Below are 21,475 nucleotides of genomic sequence, written 5' to 3' on the forward strand. Positions count from 1 at the left end.
GCTGGCCTGCCATGGTCTGCTTTCAAAGCCAGCGATTTAGCCCTGTGCTAAACCAGGATTCACAGAACTCCACAATCCTGCGTAGCCTGGATAAAAACTCAGCAAGGGCTGTCGGGTGCAGCTGGGTATGTAACGCGCATCACCTCAAATGTATGTGCAACGCAGGCGGTGAGCAAAATGACCACCTGTCATTCGTTTTCAGTGATGTTATTCACCTGGTAGTAATGCATCCGTTCTGTGTACTGGTTCCAACTTTCCAGCGCAGCATCAAAGACATCCAAACGTCCATAAAAAGGCATGGTGCAACAGAAAAAAAACTTCCAACCTGTATCCAACAAAGGTCCGAGGTGGTGGCTTCAGCAGCGTAGACAGCTTTCAAGCTTTAACCCTCGTCGCCAGTTTTGAGGGCCACAAGTTGGTAGAGTCAAACAAAAAGTAACTTTATTTACAACAATACGCACACAGCAGCAGTAATTACCACTGTTTCCTTCTCTAGCCGGTACCACACTGGCCAGCTCTATTTATACACTTGCAACTACGATTGATTGCCCCTACCGCCTTCACTGGGGGAGCTGTCACTCCCCAAAGTACGTCATGGGATAACCAACTGTCCCCTGCCAATAGGATTCAGGCAGGTTATAACAGCGGCAAATTGCTATGGGGTTCCGGTGATACATTTGGATAATTTAAGAATACAAACTGGGGCTGGATCAACCAATCTTTTTTTAAATTTAGGAGTATCCAATTTTTTTTTCCCCAATTGAGGGGCAATTTAGCGTGGCCAATCCACCTAACCTGCACATCGTTGAGTTGTGGGTGTGAGACCCACGCAGACACAGGGGGGAATGTGCAAACTCCACACGGACAGTGATCCGGGGCCGGGATCCAACCAGTGCCCTCACCACTGCGCCGCTGTGCCACCCTAGCCAATCTTTTCTTTTTAAAATGTTTTTATTAAGGGTTTTTTAAAAATACAAAACAAAGGCTGAACATACATTGAAAACAACAGAAAGGAAAAAGAAAAAAAGAATATATATACATATACATATCAGTTGTCTTTTGTTATTTACATTAGTTGCAGCTTCTTGTCCTACATTCTCCAGTAGATGTTCATTTCCTGTCGGGTCCCCAACCTTCCTCACCCTAGCCGTCGTCCCGTAGCAGGAATGGTAGATCTGTCCCTCCCAGCCCTTCCTTACCTGCAGTCGGTCCCTCTCCCTCAGGTGCGTCTGTTGGAGAATCACTGTCGGCTTCATTAACTTTTCAGGTGGGCGAAGATTCTGGATTTCTTCACTGGGCCATGGAGTCCCCACACGTTCCAGGTGACTATCATGATGGGGGGGGGGCTTTGACCCCCCTCCTGCGGGATACTAACCTGGTGATAACCTGGTTTCCCTTTTGTTGGGGGGGGTCGTCCAAAGTGATTGCTTGGAGTGCCTGTGTTCCAATTCGTCACATGTGGCCTGCCTGATGCCCTCGCTATCATTGTTCCAATGTTCCCCATGGTACTTTCTCTTCCCCCTTCATCCTGCCAATGTTCCCTTCCCTTTACTCCTTCCCCTAGTCATTCCCCCTGTTGTTGATGCTTATCCCCCTTTGCCAGGTGCTCTCTCCCATGCAGGAGATGCGCTGCAGCCTCTCTTTCCTTCATGTTTCCCCGCACTAGCTTCCACGCTAGTGTGGGCCCGCCCCTCTCCCCGGTTGGTTATGTATTCTCCCATCGCCTGCTCTCTGTGCTCCCTACCTGTTGTTCTCCTCACCCTTTCCTGCGCTCTGCTTCCCTCGCTCTTTCCTTCCTCTATTTCACCTCCTGTCCTTAGATCGAGGCAGTGCACACCCACACAAAGTATTCCTTGAGTTGGTTAATTGATTTAGTAAATAAATAAAGTCTCTTTGGATGATGTTTTCATCGCTGTCCCTGCTGCTGTTTATGTTTCTCCAGGACACATTTGATCCGATCACCCTGATCTGTTGTGGCCTTCTCCAGCTCCTTTCTGGTGCTGTCCTGGGCTTCCAATCACCTCTCCACCTTGTCTAGGGCCACCTGCCTGGTGGCCTGAGCTTCCGCGACCACCACCCTGACTGAGATATCGGTTTTAGTTTCCTCTGTGTTCTCTCAGTTCCTTTGAGAGAAACATCCTTCAGCCACGCCCTGGCGAGGGTGGGACTCCTTGTGCAGCGGGTCGGTACTTCTCATTCCGGCGAGGCCTGAGTTTCGTCACCTTGTGCTGCCGGCTCAGCTATTTGCTTCTCCTGGCTTTTTACACTTCTTGTTTCTACATGGCCTCTGGAGTGGCTGTTGTTCGGCATCTTCTTTCACGTTGATGTTGGTTGAGGTGAGGGGATATCTTTTTTCTTGTATTAGCGGGCTATTTCGGATGAGAGCTTGTTTTCGGGTTCGTAGGAGGAGAGCCACCTTGTGTGCGACTACTCAGCACATCCCCATCACCGGAAGTCCCTAGCCAATCTTTTTATTCTCTCCCACGGCCTACAGTACTTTACAAGTTCAGACACTGAAGTGGCCCCATGTAAGTGACTATATACACCATTACATACAGTGATACTGAAAATGATCCTTTCTAAATACTCACTCATGGTGATCACTGAAGCTCTGAAGTAACCTCAGGAATTGGATTTTCAGAGAAATCTCCTGTGGGAGAATGGCAAAAGTTTAAAGCAGAAAGTTGTTGAAGCACAAATAGTTGAAAGAACACAGAGGATGTAGCAATTACTGAATCAAGTGTGTCCAAGTCTTTAATAAAATGCTGGAATGCAGCAAACATCATGAGCAGCAAATACTCTAGTGACAAGGGACAATTTTTGCAACTTACTGGAATGTCAATGCCTCACCAGTTTAAAAAATATTTCTGGATACTAAACGAGCAACATCTTCAATCGCTTGAAAGCTTTCAGTTCTAAAGCATCAATGAGGCCCCAACTGTCATGGATATCAATTGTCAGACAATTCAATTCACTCCAAATTATATCAGGGGGTGAAGGCACAGTATACATAGGGACAGGGATAGGCCATTCAGCCCCTCGAGCCTGTCCCGCCATTCAATGAGATCATGGCTGATCTGTGACCTAACTCCATGTATCTGCCTTTGGTCCACATCGCTTCATATCTTTGCTCAACAAAAATCTATCTCAGATTTAAAATTAACAATGTTCCAGCTTCAACTGCTGTGTGTGGGAGAGAGTCCCAAACCTCTACCACCCTTTGAGTGAAGAATTCTTCCTAACATCTCCCCTGAACGGACTGGTCCTAATTTTTAGACGATGTCCCCCTAGTTTTAGAATCTCCAACAAGTGGAAACAGTTTATCTTTATCTACCTTTCTTTCCCTGTTAATATCCTGAATACTTTGATCAGATCACCCCTTAACAGGTCTAATCTGACTAATCTCTCCTCTTAACTCAACACCTGCAATCCAGGTATTATTTTTGTAAACCTAAATTGCCCTCACTCGAAGGTCTAAATATTCTTCCTACGGTGTGGTGCCCAGAACTGCTCCCAGTGACTCCAAGTGGGGTCTAACCAGGGTTTTGTAAAGCTGCAGCATAACCCCAGTGTCTTTATACTCCAATCCTCTGGATATAAAGGCCAGTATTCCATTCACTTTTTTGATGATATTCTGCACTTGATTGTGGCATTTTAAGGATCTCTGCACCTGAACCCCCAAGTCTGTTTGGACATCCACTGTACATAAGAACATAAGAACTAGGAGCAGGAGTAGGCCATCTGGCCCCTCGAGCCTGTTCCGCCATTCAATTAGATCATGGCTGATCTTTTGTGGACTCAGCTCCACTTTTCGGCCCGAACACCATAACCCTTAATCCCTTTATTCTTCAAAAAACTATCTATCTTTACCTAAAAAACATGTAATGAAGGAGCCTCAACTGCTTCACTGGGCAAGGAATTCTATAGATTCACAACCCTTTGGGTGAAGAAGTTCCTCCTAAACTCAGTTCTAAATCTACTTCCCCTTATTTTGAGGCTATGCCCCCTAGTTCTGCTGTCACCCGCCAGTGGAAACAACCTGCCCGCATCTATCCTATCTATTCCCTTCATAATTTTAAATGTTTCTATAAGATCCCCCCTCATCCTTCTAAATTCCAACGAGTACAGTCCCAGTCTACTCAACCTCTCCTCATAATCCAACCCCTTCAGCTCTGGGATTAACCTAGTGAATCTCCTCTGCACACCCTCCAGCGCCAGTACGTCCTTTCTCAAGTAAGGAGACCAAAACTGAACACAATACTCCAGGTGTGGCCGCACAAACACCTTATACAATTGCAACATAACCTCCCTAGTCTTAAACTCCATCCCTCTAGCAATGAAGGACAAAATTCCATTTGCCTTCTTAATCACCTGTTGCACTTGTAAACCAACCTTCTGTGACTCATGCACTAGCACACCCAAGTCTCTCTGAACAGCGGCATGCTTTAATATTTTATCGTTTAAATAATAATCCCGTTTGCTGTTATTCCTACCAAAATGGATAACCTCACATTTGTCAACATTGTATTCCATCTGCCAGACCCGAGCCCATTCACTTAACCTATCCAAATCCCTCTGCAGACTTCCAGTATCCTCTGCACTTTTCGCTTTACCACTCATCTTAGTGTCATCTGCAAACTTGGACACATTGCCCTTGGTCCCCAACTCCAAATCATCAATGTAAATTGTGAACAATTGTGGGCCCAACACGGATCCCTGAGGGACACCACTAGCCACTGACTGCCAACCAGAGAAACACCCATTTATCCCAACTCTTTGCTTTCTATTAATTAACCAATCCTCTATCCATGCTACTACTTTACCCTTAATGCCATGCATCTTTATCTTATGCAGCAACCTTTTGTGTGGCACCTTGTAAAAGGCTTTCTGGAAATCTAGATATACCACATCCATCGGCTCCCCGTTATCTACTGCACTGGTAATGTCCTCAAAAAATTCCACTAAATTAGTTAGGCATGACCTGCCTTTTACGAACCCATGCTGCGTCTGCCCAATGGGACAATTTCTATCCAGATGCCTCGCAATTTCTTCCTTGATGATAGATTCCAGCATCTTCCCTATTACCGAAGTTAAACTCACTGGCCTATAATTTCCTGCTTTCTGCCTACCTCCTTTTTTAAACAGTGGCGTCACGTTTGCTAATTTCCAATCCACCGGGACCACCCCAGAGTCTAGTGAATTTCGGTAAATTATCACTAGTGCATCTGCAATTTCCCTAGCCATCTCTTTTAGCACTCTGGGATGCATTCCATCAGGGCCAGGAGACTTGTCTACCTTTAGCCCCATTAGCTTTCCCATCACTCCCTCCTTAGTGATAACAATCCTCTCAAGGTCCTCACCTGTCATAGCCTCATTTCTATCAGTCGCTGGCATGTTATTTGTGTCTTCCACTGTGAAGACCGACCCAAAAAACCTGTTCAGTTCCTCAGCCATTTCCTCATTTCCCATTTAAAAACTCCCTTCTCATCCTCTAAAGGACCGATATTTACCTTAGCCACTCTTTTTTGTCTTATATATTTGTAAAAACTTTTACTGTCTGTTTTTATATTCTGAGCAAGTTTACTCTCATACTCTTTCTTACTCTTCTTTATAGCTTTTTTAGTAGCTTTCTGTTGCCCCCTAAAGATTTCCCAGTCCTCTAATCTCCCAGCAATCTTTGCCACTTTATATGCTTTTTCCTTCAATTTGATACTCTCCCTTATTTCCTTAGATATCCACGGTCGATTTTCCCTCTTTCTTCCGTCCTTCCTTTTTGTTGGTATAAACCTTTGCTGAGCACTGTGAAAAATCGCTTGGAAGGTTCTCCACTGTTCCTCAACTGTTCCACCATAAAGTCTTAGCTCCCAGTCTACCTTAGCTAGTTCTTCTCTCATCCCCTTGTAATCTCCTTTGTTTAAACACAAAACACTAGTATTTGATTTTACTTTCTCACCCTCCATCTGTATTTTAAATTCCACCATATTGTGATCGCTCCTTCCGAGAGGATCCCTAACTATGAGATCATGAATCAATCCTGTCTCATTACACAGGACAAGATCTAGGACCGCTTGTTCCCTCGTAGGTTCCATTACATACTGTTCTAGGAAACTATCGCGGATACATTCTATAAACTCCTCCTCACGGTTGCCTTGACCGACCTGGTTAAACCAATCGACATGTAGATTAAAATCCCCCATGATAACTGCTGTACCATTTCTACATGCATCAGTTATTTCTTTGTTTATTGCCTGCCCCACCATCTCGTTACTATTTGGTGGCCGATAGACTACTCCTATCAGTGACTTTTTCGCCTTACTATTCCTGATTTCCAGCCAATGGATTCAACCTTATCCTCCATAGCACCGATGTCATCCCTTACTATTGCCCGGATGTCATCCTTAAATAACAGAGCAACACCACCTCCCTTACCATCCACTCTGTCCTTCCGAATAGTTTGATAGTCCTTCCGAATAGTTTGATAACCTAACCTAACCTACCTAACCTCTTTCCAGTTAGAAAGTACTCTGCTCCATTCTTTATTGGTCCAAAATGGATAACCTCACACTTCTTCACATTCAATTCCATCTGCCACAATTATCCCATTCACCTAGTCTGTCAATATCTCCTTCCAATGTTATAGATAGATACATAGAAGATAGGAGCAGGACGGCTAACATCATCCTGGATGTAGCAATGAAAGGAGGGAAACAAGGCTGGTTTAGCACAGGGCTAAATCGCTGGCTTTTAAATCAGACCCAGGCAGGCCCGCAGCACGGTTCAATTCCCGTACCAGCCTCCCCGAACAGGTGCCAGAATGTGGCGACTAGGGCTTTTCACAGTAACTTCATTTGAAGCCTACTTGTGACAATAAGCAATTTTCATTTCATTTCAAGCAGGAAGCTAAAGGCCAGTTTAGCTTAACACCTGTTATCGGAAAAATGCTCGAATCAAATGCTGAAATCCATGAAGGAGGTAATAACAGGGCAGTTAAACCTTAATTCAATCAGGAAGAGTCAACATACTTTTGTGAAAGGGGAATAGTCATTGTAATGAGGATAAAGGGGAACCTGTGGATGTGGTGCAGTTAGACTTCCAGAAGGCAATTAGCCTACACATCTGCTCCTCTCACCTGCTGGCTGCTGAGAAGCCTGTAGTAAACCCCTAACATTGTGACCACACCCTCCCTATTCCTGAGCTGTACCCATATGGCCTCACTGCATGAGCCCTCCGAGGTGTCCTCACGCAGCTGTGAAATGCTCCTTAACTAGTGCAACTCCCCCCCCCCCCCCCTCTATCCGGCCTGAGACATCTAAATCCTGCAACATTGATTAGCTGCCAATCCAGTCCCTCCCTCAATCCGCTGGAATGGCAACATCATAGTTCCAAGCACTAATCCAAACACTAAGCTCATCTGCCTTACTGGTTATATTTCTCGCGTTGAAACGAATGTCCTTCAGACCACCAGTCCTGCTGTGTTCAGCAACAACTCCCTGCCTGCTCTTCCTCAGAGCCATAGTGGCCCCATTCTCTAATTCCTCCTCAGTAAATTCACCTTCTGACCTATTGCTCCGGTTTCCACCACCCTGCCACACTAGTTTAAATCCTCCCGTGTGACTAGCAAACTTTGCGGCCAGGATATTGGTGCCCCTCCAGTTTAGGTGCAACCTGCCTTCCAGTACAAGTCCCATCAGCCCTGGAAGACAATCAGCCACTTTTGTCAGAAGTTTCATACTCACCGGACTGCAGTCACAGATTTGGTTCTGTCCATGCAACACGTGGTTAGTAGAATGTTTCCTCCATATCAGTTTGTCGAACAGATTATTGAGTCCAGGGATAAGTCGAAATTCTGCCAACATCTTGTGAACCTGAAAGAACCAGCAGGGATATCATTTAGCATGGCTGCCCTCTGCCACACTAGACGAAGGGCTGTTCACTCGCCCCTCCGCTCTCCCTCCCCCCTCGCCCCCCCCTCTCCGCTCCCCCTCGCCCCCCCTCTCCGCTCCCCCTCGCCCCCCTCTCCGCTCCCCCTCGCCCCCCTCGCCCCCCCCTCCCGCCCCCCCCCTCCCCGCTCCCCCTCGGCTCCCCCTCCCTCTCGCCCCCCCCTCCCTCTCGCCCCCCCCTCTCCGCTCCCCCTCGCCCTCCCTCTCCCTCTCCCCGCCCCCCTCCCCTTCCCCACCTCGCCCCCCCTCCCCTTCCCCCCTCGCCCCCCCTCCCCTTCCCCCCTCGCCCCCCCTCCCCTTCCCCCCTCGCCCCCCCCTCCCCTTCCCCCCTCGCCCCCCTCCGCTCCCCCTCGCCCACCCCTCCGCTCCCCCTCGCCCGCCCCTCCGCTCCCCCTCGCCCGCCCCTCCGCTCCCCCTCGCCCGCCCCTCCGCTCCCCCTCGCCCGCCCCTCCGCTCCCCCTCGCCCGCCCCTCCGCTCCCCCTCGCCCGCCCCTCCGCTCCCCCTCGCCCGCCCCTCCGCTCCCCCTCGCCCGCCCCTCCGCTCCCCCTCGCCCGCCCCTCCGCTCCCCCTCCGCTCTGTGAAAATGAGGGATAGAAATTGAAAAATTATGGAACCATGGATGACGGGTGGAATTGTGAGACTAGCTAAGATGAAAAAGGAAGCATACATAAGGCGACTTAAAACTGATGAAGCTTTGCAGGAATATCGGGAAAGTAGGACAAATCTCAAACGCGCAATAAAGAGGGCTAAAAGGGGTCATGAAATATCTTTGGCTAAAAGGTTTAAGGAAAATCCCAAAGCATTTTATTCTTATATAAGGAGCAAGAGGGTAACTAGAGAAAGGATTGGCACACTCAAAGACAAAAGAGGGAATTTATGCGTGGAGTCAGAGGGAATGGGTGAGATTCTTAATGAGTACTTTACATCAGTATTCACCAAGGAGAGGGACATGACGGATGTTGAGGCTAGGGATGGATGTTTAAATACTCTAGGTCAAGTCGGCATAAGGAAGGGGGACGTTTTGGGTATTCTAAAAGGCATTAAGGTGGACAAGTCCCCAGGTCCGGATGGGATCTATCCCAGGTTACTGAGGGAAGCGAGTGATGAAATAGCTGGGGCCTTAACAGATATCTTTGCAGCATCCTTGAGCACGGGTGAGGTCCCGGAGGACTGGAGAATTGATGATGTTGTCCCTTTGTTTAAGAAGGGTAGCAGGGATAATCCAGGGAATTATAGGCCTGAGAGCTTGACGTCAGTGGTAGGCAAACTGTTGGAGAAGATACTGAGGGATAGGATCTATTCACATCTGGAAGAAAATAGACTTATCAGTGATAGGCAGCATGGTTTTGTGCAGGGAAGGTTATGTCTTACAAACCTAATAGGAGGGCGCAGAAGGATGGGTGAGTAAATTTGCAGACAACACTAAAGTCGGTGGAGTTGTAGACAGTGCGGAAGGATGTTGCAGGTTACAGAGGGACATAGATAAGCTGCAGAGCTGGGCTGAGAGGTGGCAAATGGAGTTTAATGTGGAGAAGTGTGAGGTGATTCACTTTGGAAAGAATAACAGGAATGCGGCATATTTGGCTAATGGTAAAATTCTTGGTAGTGTGGATGAGCAGAGGGATCTCGGTGTCCATGTACATAGATCCCTGAAAGTTGCCACCCAGGTTGATAGGGTTGTGAAGAAGGCCTATGGTGTGTTGGCCTTTATTGGTAGAGGGATTGAGTTCCGGAGCCATGAGGTCATGTTGCAGTTGTACAAAACTCTAGTACGGCCGCATTTGGAGTATTGCGTACAGTTCTGGTCGCCTCATTATAGGAAGGACGTGGAAGCTTTGGAACGGGTGCAGAGGAGATTTACCAGGATGTTGCCTGGTATGGAGGGAAAATCTTATGAGGAAAGGCTGATGGACTTGAGGTTGTTTTCGTTAGAGAGAAGAAGGTTAAGAGGTGACTTAATAGAGGCATACAAAATGATCAGAGGGTTAGATAGGGTGGACAGCGAGAGCCTTCTCCCGCGGATGGAGGTGGCTAGCACGAGGGGACATCGCCTTAAATTGAGGGGTAATAGATATAGGACAGAGGTCAGAGGTGGGTTTTTTACGCAAAGAGTGGTGAGGCCGTGGAATGCCCTACCTGCAACAGTAGTGAACTCGCCAACATTGAGGGCATTTAAAAATTTATTGGATAAGCATATGGATGATAAGGGCATAGTGTAGGTTAGATGGCCTTTAGTTTTTTTTCCATGTCGGTGCAACATCGAGGGCCGAAGGGCCTGTACTGCGCTGTATCGTTCTATGTTCTAATAGAATTCTTTGAGGAAGTGACAAAGTTAATTGATGAGGGAAGGGCTGTAGATGTCATAGATATGGACTTCAGTAAGGCGTTTGATAAAGTTTCCCATGGCAGGTTGATGGAAAAAGTGAAGTCGCATTGGGTTCAGGGTGTACTAGCTAGATGGATAAAGAACTGGCTGGGCAACAGGAGACAGAGAGTAGTGGTGGAAGGGAGTGTCTCAAAATGGAGAAAGGTGACTAGTGGTGTTCCACAGGGATCCGTGCTCAGACCACTGTTGTTTGTGATATACATAAATGATCTGGACAAAGGTATAAGTGGTCTGATTAGCAAGTTTGCAGATGATACGAAGATTGGTGGAGTTGCAGATAGCGAAGAGGACTGTCAGAGAATACAGCAAAATATAGATAGATTGGAGAGTTGGGCAGAGAAATGGCAGATGGAGTTCAATCCAGGCAAATGAGAGGTGATGCAATTTAAAAGCGGACTATACGGTCAATGGAAGAGTCCTGGAGAAAATTGATGTACAGAGATCTGGGAGTTCAGGTCCATTGTACCCTGAAGGTGGCAACGCAGGTCGATAGAGTGGTCAAGAAGGCATACAGCATGTTTTCCTTCATCGGAAGGGGTATTGAGTATAAGAGTAGGCAGGTCATGTTACAGTTATATAGGACTTTGGTTAAGCCACGTTTGGAATACTGCGTGCAGTTCTGGTCGCCACATTACCAGAAGGATGTGGATGGTTTAGAGAGGTTGCAGAGGAGGTTCACCAGGATGTTGCCTGGTATGGAGGGTGCTAGCTATGAAGAAAGGTGGAGTAGATTAGGATTGTTTTTGTTGGAAAGACGGAGGTTGAGGGGGGCGGGGGGGGACCTGATTGAGGTCTACAAAATTATGAGGGGTATGGACAGGGTGGATAGCAACAAGCTTTTCCCAAGAGTGGGCGTGTCAATTACAAGGGGTCACGATTTCAAGGTGAGAGGGGGAAAGTTTAACGGAGATGTGCGTGGAGAGTTTTTTTACGCAGAGGGTGGTGGGTGCCTGGAAAGCTTTGCCAGCAGAGGTGGTAGAGGCGGGCACGATAGCATCATTTAAGGTGCATCTAGAGATATATGAATGGGTGGGGAACAGAGGGAAGTAGATCCTTGGAAAATAGGCGACAGGTTTAGATAAAGGATCTGGACCTGCGTAGGCTGGGAGGGCCAGAGGGCCTGTTCCTGTGCTGTAATTTTCTTTGTTCTTGTAGTCCCTTCCACTCTCGCGGGATCCCTCCCTCCCACTCTCGCGGGATCCCTCCCTCCCACTCTCGCAGGATCCCTCCCTCCCACTCTCGCAGGATCCCTCCCTCCCAGGATCCCTCCCACTATCGCAGGATCCCTCCCTCCCTCCCGCTCTCGCCGGATCCTTCCCTCCCACTCGTGCCGGATCCCTCCCTCTCTCCCGCCCAGTTTCAAGCTTCTGTTCCCAGTCAGGAAAAGCAGGTTTGCCAACCGATACAATTCTATATCTTGTGAAACAACAGACAGTACTTGAAGAACATCCACAACGCCATGAAGGAGGGAGTTTCAGGATGTGGACCCAGTGACAGCGAAGGAACAGCCAGATTGTTCCAAGTCACGCTATGGAGAGTCTGGAGCTGCTCTCCACAGAATTCCCAGCCTCTGACGCTACTTATGTGGCTGCTCCAGTTAAATCTCTGGTCAGTGGTAACCACCAGGATGTTGGTAGAGGGAATTCAGTGATGGAAATAACAGCGTCAGAGATGGTTCGACTCTGACCAGATGAAATGGCCTTGGCTGGTATTTGTGCAGTAAAAAGGGAAAATCCCAAAATTAGAAAACAGCCACCCGAGTCTGTCTCTACCCACCTGGTTCCGTTGCCTTCCCATTAGTAGTACACACAACACGTACAGCACTTCCACTTTGTACATGATTTCATGCATGATCTTCATGGATTGTGGGAGCCGACTTCTCAGCTGGCTGGCAGCCAGCACGCTCTCATCCGCTGATTCTGAATACAGAAAGGAAGTTTAAACATCGCCATCGCACATTCCTTTTTGCTCCAAATGCACCGTCTGATAAGCACTTTGCTCCCTGCATCCCTAAAACATTTCAACTCTTACACCGTAAAACTAGTACACTTCATCCTTCAGTTTTCCAAAAGCACGGCCACACTGCATGACCGACCATCTTCTTTTGAACTTCCTGTTGCTCTGCGCAATCAGTCTTGATCCTTCATGCCAGCGACTGATAGAAATGAGGCTATGACAGGTGAGGACCTTGAGGGGATTGTTATCACTAAGGAGGTAGTGATGGGCAAGCTAATGGAGCTAAAGGTAGACAAGTCTCCTGGCCCTGATGGAATGCATCCCAGAGTGCTAAAAGAAATGGCTAGGAAAGCTGCAGATGCACTAGTGATAATTTACCGAAATTCACTAGACTCTGGGGTGGTCCCAGTGGATTGGAAATTAGCAAACGTGACACCACTGTTTAAAAAAGGAGGTAGGCAGAAAGCAGGGAATTATAGGCCAGTGAGCTTAACTTCGGTAGTAGGGAAGATGCTGGAATCTATCATCAAGGAAGAAATAGCGAGGCATCTGGATAGAAATTGTCCCATTGGGCAGACGCAGCATGGGTTCATAAAGGGCAGGTCGTGCCTAACTAATTTAGTGGAATTTTTTGAGGACATTACCAGTGCAGTAGATAATGGGGAGCCAATGGATGTGGTATATCTGGATTTCCAGAAAGCCTTTGACAAGGTGCCACACAAAAGGTTGCTGCATAAGATAAAGATGCATGGCATTAAGGGTAAAGTAGTAGCATGGATAGAGGATTGGTTAATTAATAGAAAGCAAAGAGTTAGGATTAATGGGTGTTTCTCTGGTTGGCAATCAGTAGCTAGTGGTGTCCCTCAGGGATCCGTGTTGGGCCCACAATTGTTCACAATTTACATAGATGACTTGGAGTTGGGGACCAAGGGCAATGTGTCCAAGTTTGCAGATGACACTAAGATGAGTGGTAAAGTGAAAAGTGCAGAGGATACTGGAAGTCTGCAGAGGGATTTGGATAGGTTAAGTGAATGGGCTAGGGTCTGACAGATGGAATACAATGTTAACAAATGTGAGGTTATCCATTTTGGTAGGAATAACAGCAAACGTGATTATTATTTAAACAATAAAATATTAAAGCATGCCGCTGTGCAGAGACACCTGGGTGTGCCAGTGCATGAGTCACAGAAAGTTGGTTTACAGGTGCAACAGGTGATTAAGAAGGCAAATGGAATTTTGTCCTTCATTGCTAGAGGGATGGAGTTTAAGACTAGGGAGGTTATGTTGCAATTGTATAAAGTGTTAGTGAGGCCACACCTGGAGTATTGTGTTCAGTTTTGGTCTCCTTACTTGAGAAAGGACGTACTGGCACTGGAGGGTGTGCAGGAGATTCACTAGGTTAATCCCAGAGCTGAAGGGGTTGGATTATGAGGAGAGGTTGAGTAGACTGGGACTGTACTCGTTGGAATTTAGAAGGATGAGGGGGGATCTTATAGGAACATTTAAAATTATGAAGGGAATAGATAGGATAGATGCGGGCAGGTTGTTTCCACTGGCGGGTGAAAGCAGAACTAGGGGACATAGCCTCAAAATAAGGGGAAGTAGATTTAGGACTGAGTTTAGGAGGAACTTCTTCACCCAAAGGGTTGTGAATCTATGGAATTCCTTGCCCAGTGAAGCAGTTGAGGCTCCTTCATGAAATGTTTTTAAGGTAAAGATAGATACTTTTTTGAAGAATAAAGGGATTAAGGGTTATGGTGTTCGGGCTGGAAAGTGGAGCTGAGTCCACAAAAGATCAGCCATGATCTCATTGAATGGTGGAGCAGGCTCGAGGGGCCAGATGGCCTACTCCTGCTCCTAGTTCTTATGTTCTTATGTTCATCTGGGCTTTACTACAAGTCAATCATAAAATTGTACTCTATTTCAGCTAGTTAACTTAACTAATTAACTAAGCCTTCTCAGGGTGCAGAGCCACAGAATCTTACAGCACAGAGAGCGGCCATTCAGTCCAACACATCCGTGCCAGCTTTTTGAAGTTGCCCAAATTAGTCCCACAGGTAATTCAGTTTCTGACAGCACTCTGGATGTACCTACATGACAGGCAGCAGTTAAGTGGCTCATCACAACCTCATCAAAGGCAATAATAAATGCTGCTTTTGACAGCGGTGCTCAACACTCAATCAATACAACTTTAAAAAGCCATTTTTCCATTCCCCAATCCTGCAAATTAATCAGATTGATCCCTTAATTCCCTTTTGAAAGATCAGAAGGAATCGGATCACCTTTTTAGGCAGTGCATGTTGGATCGTCACCACTCGGAGTAAAGAAATGTTACATTTCCTTCCGATCTTTTGCCAACATTCGAAATCTCTCACCTGACACTAACCTACTAGTCAGTGGAAAGTGTCTCCCGTTCCATTTTGAAATAATACTGCTTTAAGTGTCAGTTATGGTTCAGTTGGTAGCACTTTCACCTCTGATTCAAAGCTCCCAGTTCAAATTCCACTCCAGGCTTTGAGCACAAAAGCCAATGCTGACACTCCTGTGCAGGAATGAGGGAGCACTGCACTGTCAGAGGTGCCACCTGTCAGATGAGAGGTTACACTGAGACCCCTGCCCTCACCTGAATGCAAATTAATCCATGGTATTATTCTGAAGAACAGTAGGGGAGTTATTCCTGATATTTTGGCCAATATTTATCCCTCAATTATCAACAAAAACAGGTTAATTGGTCAGTATTATATGGTTGTTTATGGAAGATTGTCGTTGCAAATTGCCGGCCATGTTTGCTACATTCTTCTTCGGCGATCACTCAGTAAGGAGTATGATTGTCCACCTCAGTAACTCTGTTACTGGTCATGGGTTCTTGCGGGTTCCTGAAGCCACATCTTCGACCGCACACACGGGAGTTGGCATCGGCCCTTGGACTCAAATCGCTGGTATTCCTTTCTCAGAGCCTCCTCTTGCCATTGGTCGTCGTGTCCCTTCAATCAACAGATTCCTCCAATTAAGTCACCTCTGAGCAAGGGTCTCCCAGGTGTCGCTATGTTGCATTTTTCCAAGTAAGCTGTCAGGGTGTCTTTTAAGCACTTCCTTTGTTTGGAAGCCTTCCTTAAGCTGGGCAAAGATGATTTGCTTTGGAAGTCGGGACTCTGATATCCTAATCACATACTTGGCCAAGTGTAGTTAGTTTCGGCTCATCATGGCCTCGATGCTGGTGCTCTTGGCTCCTTCAAGGACACTGATGTTAGTGCGCCTGTTCTCCCAGCTGATGCGGAGAATCCGTCTCAGACAGAGCCGATGGTACCTCTCCGGGGCCTTGAGGTGGCGTCTGTACGTAGCCCAAGTTTCTGAGCTGTATAGAAGCGTTGGGAGGACAACCACCTTGTACACAACAGTCTTGGTGTCAGCACAGATGTCCCGGTCATCAAAGCCTCTCGAACGTAGGCATCCGAAGTAGGCGCTCATGGATTGAATACAATATTGGATCGCTGCATCAATGTCAGCCTAAGAGAAGGTGGCTCCCCAGGTAGGGGAAATATTCCACTGTTGGTAAGGTTTCGCCGTTGATGGAGGGAAGATACCGGACTAGGCCCTGGGGCGGGTTGATAAAGAAATTTGAGTCTTCTTGAGGTGGAGACCGATTCTTCGGTATGCTTCCGCGGAAGTTGTCGAGCATGGCTTGGAGATTCTTGTCCGAGAGAGTGGAGATGGCAATGTTATCCACATACTGAAGCTCCACGAGAAATGTCAGTGTCACATTTCTTCTTGGATTTCAACCTGTTGAATTTGAAATGTTTTCTGTCCATCCTGTAGACAATGTCCACTCCACTGGGAAGCTTGCTCTCGACAAGGTGAAGGATGGTGGAGATGAAGATGGAGAAACGGGCGGGTGTGATGACATTCCTGCTTGACCTCAAAAGCTTTCTGTCTTATTTCAATCAGTGGAGACGGTCGTCGATATCTTGGTGTGGAGGAGTCGGAGGATGTTGATGAATTTCTCTGGATAGTTAGCCTTTGACAGGGTCTTCCATAGTACTTCCCGATTGATTGAGCCAAAAGCCTTGGTCAGAATGACGAACATGATGTGGAGATGCCGGAGTTGGACTGGGGTGAGCACATCAAGAAGTCTTACAACACCAGGTTAAAGTCCAACAGGTTTGTTTCAAACACTAGCTTTCAGAGCACTGCTCCTTCCTCAGGCAATCCAAGGAAAGGGTTGATACATTACGGTACAGAGGTACAGAGGTAGTTAGCACTGCTGCCTCACAACTCCAGGGAACCGGGTTCAATTCCAGCCTCGGGTGACTGTGTGCGTGGAGTAAGCACGTTCTCCCCGTGTCCGAGTGGGTATCCTATGGATGCTCCGGTTTCCTCCCACAGTCCAAAAATGTGCAGGTTAGGCGAATCAGCCATGATAAATTGGCTTTTATTGAGGTGGGGTTAATAATAATGATAATAATCTTTATTAGTGTCACAAGTAGGCTTACATTCACATTGCAATGAAGTTACTGTGAAAATCCCCTAGTCACCACACTACGATGCCTGTTCAGGTACACGGAGGGAGAATTCAGAATGACAAATTCACCTAACAAGGTCACAGAGATATGGCGGGCAGGGACTACGTATGTTGCTCTTTCAAGGCGTCAGTACAGGCATGATAGGCCGAATGGCCGCCTTCTGCATTGTAGGAATTCCCTGGTTACAACAGTGACTACACTTCATAAAGTACTTCACCTGCTGGAAAAGGACTTTGGGACATGCTGTGAAGGTGCTATATAAATGCAAGACTTTTTTCTACAAAAAAAGAACAACCCTTTTCAAATCTCCTTTCCTCAGATATTCCAACTATTTACGTAATTAAAATCCCTTATTCCTAGATACATCCAGGTAACACCGTGGCAGTGGTAATATCACACTAAGGAAAAGGTTGAAAACCCACCAGGACAAGTGGCGGAATTTTAATTCAATTAATAATCTGGAATAGAAAGCTGGTCTCTGTAATTGTTACCACAAAACTACCAATTGTTGTAAAAAGCAATCTGATTCACTACTGAATGGCCTTTAGGGAAGGAAATTGGACATTCCCATCTTGTCCGGCCAACATGCGACTCCAGACCCACAACAATAATTCCCTCTGAAATGATAGATAGAGATAGAGAAATACAGCACAGAACAGGCGCTTCGGCCCACGATGTTGTGCCAAACTTTTGTCCTAGGTTAATCATAGAATTTTGGACAATTTGTCATGGCCAATCCACCCAACCTGCACATCTTTGGACTGTGGGAGGAAACCGGAGTACCCGGAGGAAACCCACGCACACACGGGGAGGATGTGCAGACTCCACACAGACAGTGACCCAAGTCGAAATCGAACTTGGGACCCTGGAGCTGTGAAGCAATTGTGCTATCCACAATGCTACCGTGCTGCCCTTAAGACGAAGTTAATCTACACTCCATTATTCTACCCTAATCCATGTACCTATCCAACAGCCGCTTGAAGGTCCCTAACGTTTCCGACTCAACTACTTCCACAGGCAGTGCATTCCATGCCCCCACTACTCTGTGGGTAAAGAACCTACCTCTGACATCCCCTCTATATCTTCCACCATTTATCTTAAATTTATGTCCCCTTGTAATGGTGTGTTCCACCCGGGGAAAAAGTCTCTGACTGTCTACTTTATCTATTCCCCTGATCATCTTATAAACCTCTATCAAGTCGCCCCCTCATCCTTCTCCGTTCTAATGAGAAAAGGCCTAGCACCCTCAACCTTTCCTCATATGACCTACTCTCCATTCCAGGCAACATCCTGGTAAATCTCCTTTGCACCTTTTCCAAAGCTTCCACATCCTTCCTAAAATGAGGCGACCAGAACTGCACACAGTACTCCAAATGTGGCCTGACCAAGGTTTTGTACAGCTGCATCATCACCTCACGGCTCTTAAATTCAATCCCTCTGCTAATGAACGCTAGCACACCATAGGCCTTCTTCACAGCTCTATCCACGTGAGTGGCAACTTTCAAAGATCTATGAACATAGACCCCAAGGTCTCTCTGCTCCTCCACATTGCCAAGAACCCTACCGTTAACCCTGTATTCCGCATTCATATTTGTCCTTCCAAAATGGACAACCTCACACTTGTCAGGGTTAAACTCCATCTGCCACTTCTCAGCCCAGCTCTGCATCCTATCTATGTCTCTTTGAAGCCGACAACAGCCCTCCTCATTATCCACAACTCCACCAATCTTTGTATCATCTGCAAATTTACCGACCCACCCTTCAACTCCCTCATCCATGTCATTAATGAAAATCACAAACAGCAGAGGACCCAGAACTGATCCCTGCGGTACGCCACTGATAACTGGGCTCCAGGCTGAATATTTGCCATCCACCACCACTCTCTGTCTTCTATCGGTTAGCCAGTTTGTTATCCAACTGGCCAAATTTCCCATTATCCCATGCCTCCTTACTTTCTGCACAAGCCTACAATGGGAAACCTTATCAAATGCCTTACTAAAATCCATGTACACTACATCCACTGCTTCACCTTCATCCACATGCTTGGTCACCTCCTCAAAGAAGTCAATAAGACTTGTAAGGCAAGACCTACCCCTCACAAATCCGTGCTGACTATCCCTAATCAAGCAGTGTCTTTCCAGATGCTCAGAAATCCTATCCCTCAGTACCCTTTCCATTACTTTGCCTACCACCGAAGTAAGACTAACTGGCCTGTAATTCCCAGGGTTACCCCTATTCCCTTTTTTGAACAGGGGCACGACATTCGCCACTCTCCAATCCTCTGGTACCACCCCTGTTGACAGCAAGGACGAAAAGATCATTGCCAACGGCTCTGCAATTTCATTTCTTGCTTCCCATAGAATCCTTGGATATATCCCGTCAGGCCCGGGGGACTTGTCTATCCTCAAGTTTTTCAAAACGCGCAACACATCTTCCTTCCTGACAAGTATCTCCTCGAGCTTATCAGTCTGTTTCACACTGTCCTCTCCAACAATATGGCCCCTCTCGTTTGCAAATACTGAAGAAAAATACTTGTTCAAGACCTCTCCTATCTCTTCAGACTCAATACACAATCTCCCGCTACTGTCCTTGATCGGACCTACCCTCGCTCTAGTCATTCTCATATTTCTCACATATGTGTAAAAGGCCTTGGGGTTTTCCTTGATCCTACCTGCCAAAGATTTTTCATGCCCTCTCTTAGCTCTCCTAATCCCTTTCTTCAGTTCCCTCCTGGCTATCTTGTATCCCTCCAGCGCCTTGTCTGAACCTTGTTTCTTCAGCCTTACATAAGTCTCCTTCTTCCTCTTAATAAGACATTCAACCTCTCGTCAACCATGGTTCCCTCACTCGACCATCTCTTCCCTGCCTGACAGGGACATACATATCAAAGACACGCAGTACCTGTTCCTTGAACAAGTTCCACATTTCACTTGTGTCCTTCCCTGACAGCCTATGTTCCCAACTTCTGCACTTCAATTCTTGTCTGACAGCATTGTATTTACCCTTCCCCCAATTGTAAACCTTGCCCTGTTGCACGCACCTATCCCTCTCCATAACTAAAGTAAAAGTCACAGAATTGTGGTCACTACCTCCAAATTGCTCCCCCACTAACAAATCTATCACCTGCCCTGGTTCATTACCAAGTACTAAATCCAATATGGCCTCCCCTCTGGTCGGACAATCTACATACTGTGTTAGAAAAGCTCCCTGGACACACTGCACAAACACTACCCCAAAATGGGCTGACAAGTTACTCAGTTCAAGGGCAATTAGGGATGGACAGCAAATGCTGGGCAGGTGATGCCCACATCCCATCAAATAATTCTTAAAAATCCATCTCATTGTCCTGAAGAGCATGTCTGCCAGTTTCCAATCAAAGTTAAAGTGCAGGTCAGAATCTAAATTTGTACAATTTAAATGCACAGATTGGCTTTCATGATGGATTTTCACCCTCAGAAATAATGTCGTTGATAAATCTAATTAAAAGGGCCATCGCATCAGCAAGATTGAAAAATATCTGAGGAAAGGAGATTTGAAAAGGGAGTGGTTGATTGACATTCTTGGTGTTTTAATGCTAATTGACAGTCGGTGAAAGTGAACGGAGAGCAGGAAACTAACTCCAGATTGTATCAAAGACAACACAGCACAATAAAATTTAATTTCCAATCTTTTCCCATCCCAAATTTAAATGAAGTGGCTATTTAGGATCACTGAGCCAAAGGTTAAGGTCCTGGCCCTCACACATGGGTTGGCACGGGTAATAGGTTGCAGTGCATGGTACCTGTGCTGCTGCTTTGGTCGGCTTCCTCGGTGGCTATGTGCATCAACGTGTCAAGAACCAGTGCGTGGTCCAGCCATGCGTACCACTCCTCCAGCTCCTGTAAGAAGTTTGAAGTGCCTGTTGTCTCAGACACCTTCCTTGTTGCCAATTTACACAATCGTTCAATGAATCCAGGAATATTCAAAAGCGTGACTGAGGAGTGAAGAGAAATAATACTTTAATGCCCGAGATACAATTCTCCTGGGTGCCGAGTGAGATTGTGGAAGGGAAATTAACATAAAATGAAATACTGCTGAAATATTCTGGTTTCGGCCTTATTGTGAAAACACATTGTCCTCCGAAAGATAACAAAATGTGTAATGGAATTGTTTTTAGCCAAGGGCAAGAACATACGTACTATGTATTTCAGCTTACGTACTTTCCAAGGTCTATTTAATATAAACATGGCTGTTTACTTCAAACTGTGATTTCAGACTATAAAACATGCTGTCTTCAATCGAATCTCAGAGTGCAGTGTACTAGCTTTTGCAGCTGGAACACTCTCTCTCCGCAAATATATTTGTGTAAATAAATTTCCTTAAATCGAACCTCGAGGAATTTGTCTTTATGATGATTTCCACAACAGAAATCAAGTACAAAATATACGAATAAAGTATCGAGACAAAAAAGGCAAGTTGACTCCAATGCACCCAAGGTCCATTCTGACAATTATTCAGGCTCAACAATTCTAAAGAGTGCTCACACAAGCTTAAGCTTGGACTGATAATTAGAAATAACCTTTGTACCACAGAAGTGCCAGGCAATGGCTATCTCCAACATGAATTGTGACATTCAAATGGCATTACCATCACTGAAACCCCCACAACCAACATCCTGGGGCTACCACGGACT

The 21,475-nt window shown here is 46.4% G+C and overlaps 1 protein-coding gene across 3 annotated transcripts in view; it reads right to left on the bottom strand.

The window, feature by feature from the left end:
• LOC119969774 (short transient receptor potential channel 4-associated protein-like) overlaps window positions 1–21,475 on the bottom strand; it is a 119,834-nt gene that overhangs the window by 26,871 nt on the left and 71,488 nt on the right. For all 3 annotated transcript variants that reach the window (XM_038803850.1, XM_038803848.1, XM_038803851.1), the window contains exons 8-11: window positions 20,585–20,776; window positions 12,104–12,246; window positions 7,737–7,865; window positions 2,592–2,650 (exon numbers count right to left, since the gene is read on the bottom strand). In XM_038803850.1, coding sequence (XP_038659778.1) covers window positions 2,592–2,650; window positions 7,737–7,865; window positions 12,104–12,246; window positions 20,585–20,776 — 523 coding nt within the window. The remainder of the gene's footprint in view (window positions 1–2,591; window positions 2,651–7,736; window positions 7,866–12,103; window positions 12,247–20,584; window positions 20,777–21,475) is intronic.

The sequence above is a fragment of the Scyliorhinus canicula genome, chromosome 7, assembly GCF_902713615.1.
Source record: "Scyliorhinus canicula chromosome 7, sScyCan1.1, whole genome shotgun sequence".
Lineage (NCBI taxonomy): Eukaryota > Metazoa > Chordata > Chondrichthyes > Carcharhiniformes > Scyliorhinidae > Scyliorhinus > Scyliorhinus canicula.